The sequence below is a fragment of the Leuciscus leuciscus genome, assembly GCF_965113295.1.
Source record: "Leuciscus leuciscus genome assembly, chromosome: 9".
Taxonomy (NCBI): Eukaryota; Metazoa; Chordata; class Actinopteri; order Cypriniformes; family Leuciscidae; genus Leuciscus; species Leuciscus leuciscus.
In genome coordinates, this window is record NC_138733.1 from 30038387 (window position 1) to 30049538 (window position 11152).

At 37.1% G+C, this 11152-nt stretch overlaps 1 protein-coding gene across 1 annotated transcript; it reads right to left on the reverse strand.

The window, feature by feature from the left end:
* Window positions 1-7367, reverse strand: chrna10a (cholinergic receptor, nicotinic, alpha 10a; the record flags this gene model as incomplete). The annotated part of the gene is made up of 4 exons (XM_082180979.1): window positions 1-1097; window positions 2943-3475; window positions 6521-6675; window positions 7197-7367. Coding segments are annotated over 4 exons (1590 nt in total), but the record flags the coding sequence as incomplete, so codon positions are not given.
* Between the last annotated feature and the right edge of the window lie 3785 nt (window positions 7368-11152).

The window sequence follows — 11152 nt, forward strand, 5'->3', positions numbered from 1 at the left end:
TTTACCAATTATGTTGAATTATATGTAGGCTCTGTTATATGTAATTAGAGTTTAATTTATTTGTCCTTAAGGTCCTATAAGTGTAATGTTTTGTTCTGATTGGTCAAATGCAGTAGGCCTACCCTCAAGTATTTTCCGTATTGACTTCTACACTGCATAATTTACTGTTGACCCTGGCAACAACTTTCCTACATTGCCGTGCTAGTTTCATGTTTTGTGTCACTCAATGGTCTCTTCTTTCTCACAGAATAAAATAACAAAAAAACCTGATATGAAATATATTCATAATATTTTCATTTTGATCATTCTGTCTGGGTTTGTTTTGCGATAAGTTGTGTCCTCATTTCAGTCACTAACACTTCCATGTCATATGGCTTTCCCCATTATGAGCAGGCTCATGAAGAAAACCATAATGAAAAACAGCCACATGAAGAATCGATCCAGAACCTTGGCAACCTTTTTCCACTCCCCCGTTCTTCTCGCCGTAGCTCTCTGATCGCGGTAACAGTTTGCGACATACTCAATATTCCTCATGAGATGCTGCTGCTCACACTTGCACTGCAGTTTGAGCCCACCATCATGTTCTCTGCATCCATCCCCTCTTTCCCCTCCTTCCCCTCCTTCCCCTCCTCTTCCTGGGGCTTTCCCCACCTCTGCCGCCCCATCGCCGCAATCCATGCTCATGAACATTCCCTCCTTCCACATGCCGTAGCGACAGGTGGGCTGTTTTCCCAGTGAGCACGCAGGGCTCATGATCTGAGACATGTCTTCGGTGTCCTCTGTGAGTTTTGGAAATGTGGCATCTTGACCTTGTTCAAATTTGAAAACAAAGTCATCCTTCCCAGCTTGCCCATTCATGTTGCAGTTGGAGTCAGGCGGTTTCTGCAGTTGAGGCTCTGGTTTCTCTGGTTGCGGCGTCATGCAGTTCTCACCGACTTCGTAGACGAAGCAAATCCTAGCCAGATACTGCAGGATGAATTTCTTGGCCCAGTCTGGGACTGGTTTGGCCTCGGGGCCACAGTGATGTATGTTCATAATAAAGATAGTGAGGGCGGTGGATGCAGTGATCATGGTCATCGTGGCTATGTAGTACTTTCCTGTAGAATGTAAGAGAAGGTACAGAAACTTTTAGTGTTCGTTTTTTTTAATCAATACATGATTAAATTAGATTGACAAGTTAAGATTGACATTTTACCAATTCTGTTGAATTATATGTAGGCTCTGTTATATGTAAGAGTTTAATGAGTCTGGTTCCTTAACTGTTCCATTAATGATTGTTTAGGTAATTTTAGGTACGTTGGCAAAAAAATTATAAAGGTTCAAAAAAGTGGGACGCGAGCAGCGGAATAGCCCATCTTCTTCATTTGTGTCTCACGGCTTTAAGCACATTACAGGGAGAAACCATTCTGTACTAGAGTTTATAAGAAGTGGGAAAGCGAGAAGCGATACTGCCCATTTTCCTTATAGACAGTATTTAAAATGAACGTCATACTCCACCAGCGTTGCTGAGTGGAAATTAGACAAATCCCGTCACCTGCAGAGCCTCATGGCCAGACCTGCTACCACACATGCCTTGCCATAAATTGCTAACTTTTAGCAGTTAGGACACCACATACTGTGGTACAGGGTGAGAAGCGAAAAAACATTCGTCTACGCTGCTCTCAGCCGATTGAAACCCTTGGGGGGTTTCAGCCAACGACCCAGAGTCAGTCTGGACAGGCCTGTTGGAGAATCAACAAATGGCTGAGGATCTGAATGTGTTTTAGTGCAGGTTTGAAAAGCCCAGACTCACACCCCACACCCGCTCTGATCTACTTCACATATTCACCAACACCTCCTGCAATCCCCCTCCTGCCATCCAACCTGTGGAGGACATGAGCTAGGTCTTCAAAAAAAACAGAATACTAGGAAAGCTTCAGGCCCAGATCATGTTTCAACTGCTTGTTTAAAAGTCTGCGCTGACCAACTTGCCCAAATCTTCACACAGATCTTCAACAGATCATTGGAGCAATGTGAAGTTCACTGCTGTTTCAAATGCTCCACTATCATTCCGGTCCCCAAAAAACCCAAATCACTGGACTTAATGACTACATACCTGTCGCTCTCACATCTGTGGTCATAAAGTCACTTGAGAGACTGGTGTTGGCCTACCTGAAGAACATCACTAGACCCCTGCTGGATCCTCCTCAGACCCCTCAGTCAAGCTCCTGAAGTTTGCAGATGACACAACAGTCATCGGCCTTATACAAAAAGGTGATGAGTTTGCTTACAGACTGGAGATTGAACAGCTGGCTGTCTGGTACAGTCATAACAACCTTGAGCTGTACACACTCAAAACAGTGGAGATGATAGTGGACTTCAGGAGAAACACCCCAGCACTCCCTCCCTCATCATAAACAGCACTGTGGAAGCAGTGTAGTCATTTATGTTCCTGGGCACCACCATCTCTCAGGACCTGAAGTGGGACACTCATATATACTCCATAGTGAAAAAGGCCCAGCAGAGGTTGTACTTCCTTTGTCAGATGAGGAAGTTCAACCTCCCACAGGAGCTACTGAAACAGTTCAACTCTGCAGTCATTGAGTCTGTCCTCTGCTCATCTATAACTGGCGGTTTTGGTTCAGCTACCAAATATAGACATCAAGAGACTACAATGTACAGTCAGGACGGCTGAGAGGATTATTGGTTCCCCTTGCACACCCTCCAAGATCTTTACACTTCCAGAGTGAGAAAAAGGGCTAAGAAAATCACTTTTGACCCCACACACCCAAACCCACTCTCTCTTTGAACTGTTGCCCTCTCTCCGGCGCTACAGAACACTGAGCATCAGAACAGCCATACTGTTTTACATTGGCTTTGCCTTTTTATTAATTTCGCATTCAAACGTTGTATTTACACAAACTCTAACCATTTCTATAACTTGTCAAGCAGGTGTGATTCACCTATAAGAGGTACATTCTCCGAGGGAGGCATGATCTCAGCCACCAGCAGCTGAAACACGGTGAGCGCCAGCATCACAGTAACCCCCAATGACACTTTCTCCCCAGAGTCTGCAGGCAGATAGAAGCCCAGCGGAGCCAAGAATGAGATCATCACGCAGGGAATGAGCAAGTTGAAGACGTAAAATGAGGCTCTTCTCTTCAGTTCCAGAGTGTATGTCACGTCCGGATAAGGATCTGCACAGCACCCATACAGAATGACGCTTCTCTTGGCCGGCATTCCCAGCACCTCCCATTCCACATTGTCGACCAGGTCGGCGAGATCCGCGCTCTCCATTGCGTTCAAAATGTCAAGCTGGTTGCCATTGTAAGTCCAAGACCCGTAGGTCAGTCGGCACTGCTGGGCGTCAAAGGGGAAGAACGAGACATCCACTTTACAGGAGCTTTTGGTAATGGCTGGAGCATCCCACATGATCTGGCCGTCATGGCGTATCACCACATTGGTGTCCATAGTGCTGGTGAAGTGATCATCAGCGCTACAAGAAACAGAATATGCTATTAGTGTAAACCAGAGGTCTTCAATCCTGCTCCTGGAGGGCCACTGTCCTGCAAAGTTTAGTTCCAACCCTAATCAAACACACCTGAATCAGCTCATCAAGCTCTTCAGAATCATAGACATGTATAGAAAGGCTAGATGGCTCAAGACGGAGTCAGCTGTGTCGTCACTTGGCGGCCATCTTAGGTCAGGAGACTGCGCTGCTGCTCCCTGCTGCTGTGGACGGAAGGTGAGTGACATACGCCAACTAAAATGCTCGTAACTTGCTGAATTCTTGACGGATTTACAAACGGTTTGGTTTATTACAAACCTTATTAACGTGGCTATGATTTGTGCTGATGCCGTTTGTGGCTATAATTTTTCACAAGTATGCAGTTAAATAGCCGCATCCCTGACGTTTATGACACACCAAGCCGTTTGAAAATCGGTTGAAAATTGAGCAAAATATAGTTATTTCAGCACTACATGCACAATAGACTTTAATGTTATAACTGGACGAGCGGTCCTGTCCTAAGATGGCCGCCGTGTGACGTCGTCGGGTCCCATTGGCTCTCAGCGCCGGTAAGCTATCTAGCCTTTCTATACATGTCTATGTTCAGAATCGCTTGAATATTCAAAGGCAGGTGTGCTGAAGCAGGTTGGAACTAAACTCTGCAGGACAGTGGCCCTCCAGGAGCAGGATTGAAGACCTCTGGTGTAAACAGTCAAGTAATTGGGGTCATTATAAAAAAGGGCTTTTCACACTTGAAATAGTTAACCCTGCCTGGGTCATACTAAACTCTGAGTAATCCTGGGTTATCTTGCTAATTTAGCCAGGGTTAACAATTAATCCTGGGTATTTATAAACTGACGTTTCACACTGCACTTTCCTAAACCCTGGGTTAACGTTCTTATTTGCATATGTGCAGAGTCAGTGTCCCTGGATGAATGCAGCACGTGACCTGTTTACATCTAACATTTCCATCCTCATATTCTACATCTCCGACTATTATCAAGTTTATCCTGAATGAAGGTAAGAATGAAACGGTTTCTTCACACCGGTTATAGCGCTTTCTGTCACCATTTAACATTTTCCCACTCAACCGCTGAAACAACTGTTTAGCCTAAACAACGCGCTGTGTTTGCGTGACGGTCCAATGCACATAAATATGAGGAACAGGATTGGCTGTCTGGCCGTAACATTCTAACAATGTTGTTTTTACGCTAGACATGTTTGGCATTCGCAATGCGGGATTAACACACTGCAAAAGCGAAACATTCAGGGTTAAAAGCGGTGCTGGAATGAGGATAACCCGGGTTTAAGCGCAGTTTGAAAAGCCCTAATGTCCACACACCCCTGTAAAAAATGTCTGATCTTTTTCCACTTTTAATGCAATATTAAAACCAATAAAATTCTAATAACAATCTATAAAACAATAACAAAAACTAATATACATATATATATATATATATATATATATATATATATATATATATGTATGTATATGTATAGCCTGGTTGCACAAGTGCACGAGTACTTGGTTGAAACATATTTTGCTTTTAATACATTCTTTTTTAATAGTATATCAACAACTTCCAATCTTAATTTGTCCATTTTTCCAAGTCCTTTTTTATTATTTGTTTTTGGATTGGATTTAAGACTGGGCCATTTTAAAACCTTCTCCTTTGTTGATTTAGATTTGTGTTTGAGGTTCTTATCATGAAGAAATATTTTTATTAATAATACACTGTAAAAAAAAATTACATCCCCAAGTGAAAAATTTCAAGTGACCGATAACATCTACATTTTTCAATTAGTCTGACGTATTATTTCTCATTGAGCCAATGTTAACAGACTATTGTAACAAGAATTTCACTTGGGCCAATTGAAAAATTTAGATGTTATCGGTCACTTGAAATTTTTCACTTGGGAGGGTTAGAAATTTTTTACAGTGTAATAATAATAAACATCCTACTCATCTTCAGATTTTAATGGTTATTTCCAAAGAACATCTATGAATATACTTTACATCAAAAAAGCTGCCGTCTTAACAGGGGTGTGTGGAGTTTTTATAGCCACTGTAGAGTCGTTAGGTTTCCCTAAAATGGCAAATAAAAGTGGTCAAGAAAGAATCTGAAGGCACAAGAATTGTTTCTGTGTTTTATGTTTTTTTTTTGTGTGTTTTTTTTATATAACACATTAACCTTAAAGAAACTTTCTGTCAATATGTATTCATCCTCATGTTGTTCCAGACCGGTTTGACTTTCTCTCTTCCATGAAAAACAAAATAAACTATTTCATACAATTACTATGAATATAGTTAAGATTTAAAGCTTTACAAAGAATGCAAAAGCATCATAATAGCAGTTCATACAACTCATGCACTACAGGCTAAGTCATCTGGAGCCATGCGTTAGCTTTGTGTGAAGAATTTCCTGAAAATTCATGTGGAAATAAAAAAAGTTGCAGTGTTTATGAACAAATCCGTCTTTCGAGTTAGATATTTTCAATGAATCAGTTGATTTTGTTCACCAAACTGATTTGATTAAAGAATGAATCATTCAGACCAGTTTGGTGACCAGAATTAATTGATTCATCGAAAATGGTCAACTGGTCAATGGTCAAATGGTCAACAATGGTTAAATGTAAGCCTGTTTGTGGGTTAATTCATTTTTGGGTGAACTGTTCTTTTGATGGGTTTCTTTCGGTTTGTTCATGGGTGAGTATCTTTGAAATAGATGCCACAGAAAAGAACAACCATTGGGAAAAAAATGGTGCGGTAGTCTATAGGCTAAGACTATACTGCAATATTGAGAGGTGCTCCAAATTCACAAATTCACTAAATTCACAAATACACTATTTTTTTTAATTGGGAATAAATTGTTTGCCTATCAATATACCATAGAGCCATAAAAAACAGAAACAGACGATTTCCTAAACACTTAACCATAAATGCATTTATTAAGTGTTCAGCTTGTGCCTCCATGTGGAGAAAGAAGAAAGAGTAAATTAAAAAAACTCAAACCCGATACCAATCCGACCTACTTGTTATATAGGACTATATCAGGTCTCCATACATAACTACTAGGTATACGGATGGTATCAAGTCCGTCATAGTTATCTTTATTCCAGGTGAGATACTTGTCAACCCACACCTGCCGTATCCACAAATACGCCGTCAGAATCTGGTTACGCTCGTCCTGGAACAGAAGCGTATCAATCATGTAGTGATTTTAGTCCAGTGAAACATTAAAAATCATTCAAAACGCTATTTATTGCCTTAGAGAAAAATAAAACATCATAATTGAATAATGTGTTTCAAAGTCAATTTATGGGCAAATAAAATTCCCTAAAGCTTTTGTTTGGCCAGTTTACAATCTAAATTCAATGGCATGCATCCTATACAGCATAGATTTTATTTAAAATCTTCACTTCACCAGTTGATTTAATAAACTTGGCATCCCTAACTCAACAAATGAGTTACTAAACTACTAAACTTAAAAAAATTAAATTAAATAAAAAAAAGATTGGAATATATTCATAATTCCAAATATCATATCAAATATACAGTATTTTGGCATTATTTTGGAAATTATAATTCCTTTATTTCCTCGCTGAATAACTTATTGCTCAGCATTCATGATGCTTATTTGTGTTTGGCAACATGTTCTCTACAGTGTCCTCATGTTCTGTCAGGCTGTGGATTTATGGGGCAGATTACCATGTCAATGATTTGAGAGAGGGTGATCTGAAGCGTGACATTAAGGATGTTTTCTGTGTCCTCCACTGGCCTCAGCGCACTTGTGTAGTTGCTGAATAAATCACTGAGCAGTTTCTGGGCGTATATCCCACTGGCACTCCAGCAAACTGGAATGAAAGAAAGACATTCGTTTTACAGATTCAGTGATGACATACAACCAGTCAAAAGTTAGGAATCATTACGATTTTTTTAATGTTTTTTGAAAGAAATCTCTTATGATCGGTAAGGCTGCATTTATTTGACCAAAAATACAGTAAAAGCAGTAATATTGTGAAATATTTTTACAATTTGAAAAACTATTCAAATATATTTTTAAAATGTAATTTATGTGATAGCAAAGCTGAATACATTTGTTCAACAAGGATGCATTAAATTGATCAAACATAACATTTATAATGTGTTACTAAAGATATATATTTTTCAAATAAATGCTGTTCTTTTGAACTCTTTTGATTAATCAAAAAATCATGAATATTAAGCAGTACAACTGTTTTCAACAATGATGATAATAAATGTTTCTTGAGCATCAAATCATCATATTAGAATGATTTCTGAAGGATCATGTGACACTGAAAAAATATATAAAATATATAAAAATAGAAAGCAGTTATTTTAAATTGCAAAAAAAAATATTTTACAATATTACTTATTTTTATAATTTATTTTTACTGTATTTTATGGTAAAATAAATGCAGCCTTAGCAGTGTTGGGAAAAGTTATTTTTAAAAGTAATGCATTACAATATTGCGTTATTCCCTAAAAAAGTATAACTTTTGCATTACTTTTTTCTCATCTGGGCTGGACTTGCTTGTTTTTTTTTTATTAACAAAATATTTATATTTCACGCTTATACAGTAGAGATCGCAGCTCAAACAACTTCAACTCTCTTTAGATTATACATAAAGTATATTTGTGTAATTTAACATATTTAATAATTGCAGGTTGGCGTAATATTCTGAGTTTGCATATGACTGTTTTTCATATGACTGTTTTACTAACACTGAATGTGTTTTTGTGCAAGTGATATATATAAAAGTATACGTGATAACACAATGATAAACAAGTAAAAATAACAATCGCAATAACATGTGGTTTTACTGAATAATTAAGTAAATATAATTTAATATAAAATATAATATAATATAGAGAAACCTCATTGCTTGACTTGCTACTCTCTGCTGACTCAGACGACGACATCTTCCGATCCTACGTCGGCCACCGTAGCTTCTCATTCGAGTTTGCAATTTGAAGGAAAGGCCGCGAGTTATTGACCGGTTGCAATTCGCAAATCTCACCACTAGATGCCGCTAAAAATCACACACTGCACCTTTAACTCAGATATTTTGTTGTAAATTTAAAAGTAATTTTTCACTTTACTAGTTACTTGGAAAAAGTAATCTGAATATGTCACTCATGTTACTTGTAATGTAACTGAAAATGTCAAACTTTTGACCGGTAATGCATAATTCTAAATCAAGTCTAAATGTTATATAGCAAGTTTATTTACACTGCATTTATTCATTTATGCGTTGAATACTTACAAAGGAGAAGACAAAACGATTAATTGTAAGGTAAACCAAATCATAATCAGTTTTATCACATATTTGACATGGTTTTGTTGGACATGAATAAATCAGAGCCACATGACAGCAGTTGTGTGACGGATAACACACGTCCACATGACAGATGGCTTAATCAGAGGAGTGAAGCGAAGAGATCTCCCGCTAGATTACCCATCTGAAACTATACAACATCAGAAGAGATTGAGTAAATCTGCCATTAAGCAGTTGGTCTATATACTATTGAATATTTACGCCGTTATTTGCCAGAAAGAAATAAGTATATAGTTCATGAAACAGACTTTAACCCTCTGTGACAACATGCCCCAGAAGCATATAACATGGTCTCTCACTATATGGATGGGGTAAAGTGCACATAATGCAGTGTTAAATTCCTTAAAGAGTTAGTGAAATCATGAGAACATTAGACACACACAGATATGGACTTTGCCAGATGTTTGCAACTGCTTTGTCATTTCAATAAAGCTCTAAAAGAGATTTACAGAAAGGATTATCATGTTGGACTGACAATGAGTTGACAACACACAGAAATAGATATATAAAAATCATTAGGTGTTGGGAAGCAATACATACAGTAAATGGAAAATGATGCATTTTACTTTTGACCAAACATCAGACACATAGGCCTATTTGATATAAAAAATTAATTTGCTTATAATTTTAAGAAGATTTAAGTCCTAATGGCTAAAAATGCCACAACAGATGTGAACAGAATTCGACAACAGGAAAAAGGACAGATCAATATGTAAGAATGTATTACCTGGTGTGAGCATCAAGCAGAAGACAAACAAGGCAAAACATTGAACATTCTTGACAGTCATCTTCATTGGCTATCGGCCATAAAATGAGAGGTGAAGAGATATCTGATTCATTGAAGATCTAGTCCTGTCAACTTCAGAGGACAGCTGTTGTATGAAAGTCTAAAACACGGACACTAAACCGTTTAATCCTCCAAACAGAGCACATGTGTAATCCAGGCTCTATGCATCTCTGTATTTGATACCGTATTATATACAGTATAGAGTAAATGCCCACTTTTTGCTTAAATTGTTATATATAAATACATACATACTGTATACTGAATATATATATATATATATATATATATATATATATATATATATATATATATATATATATATATATATATATATATATATGCAGAAGACAATAGTGTATAATATAATATATTCAGCTAAAATAACCACATATATTATTCAGCTAAAATAACCATAGCTTCACAACCCTAACTATAGATAAATAAAATATTTCTAACTTTTTTAATGCACAAAATGATGGCCGTCAGATGGTCTCACAACAGCTCACTAATTTCACGGTTTATTTTGATTGTAGATTTGTGAGGGCCAGACTTGAATAAAACCAGCTGTTATATATCAAGCAGTTTAAGCAGATTTAGGCTGCATGAGGTGTTTTTCCAAATATATCCACGGGATGGCAGTATTTGCTCATATTTAAACTGGATCAACCTTGTAACAAACTGAAGCTTTTTAATCATCGTGTCGTGTTTATGTTCGAAGAAAGAAAGCATATTTTACCTGATCACATATATTTGAACAAACGTATTTGTAAATGGTCGAATTGGAAATTGTATCTGTATTACTAAAAAAAAATAAAAATAAAAAAAAAGTCACAGCACAATGTCCAAACAAAGACAGGCGTGTTTTTTGTGTTTGCCGGAGGCAATAACACTGCTTTCACTTTCAAATTCACTGGCTTGTGGTCAGGATTTGAGTGAATGAAGAGCAGTGTTTGCTTGAGAGTAAAACTGTAGCAGTCTCGTACGAGTCTGGTTCATTTTACTTTCAAATCACACTGAGGCAAATGCAATACCATGTAGCTCTGGGAGATGGAGGATCAGAGCTGCTCCTCTCTCTCTCTCATATATATATACAGTACATAATACATATGAAGAGTTCAGATGCAAAAGCTTCTAAGTGCCATCTGAAATTTTTTTCTAGAATGATCATTTTTATAAAGCTTGTATATTTAAGTTAAGTTATTTCACTTAAATGACAATTAATAGGTCATTTGCATTGCCATTTAAGTGAAATGAGCTTGATAAAAATGATCATTCTAGAAGAAAATTTCAGATGGCACTTGGAGGCTTTTGCATCTGAACTCTTCATATAGCCTATAAATATAAATATAAATATATATATATTTATATGTATATATATATATATATACATATATATATATATATATATATATATATATATATAGGCCTATATATATATATATATATATACACACACACACACACACACACACATATATATATATATATATATATATATATATATATATATATAAGTT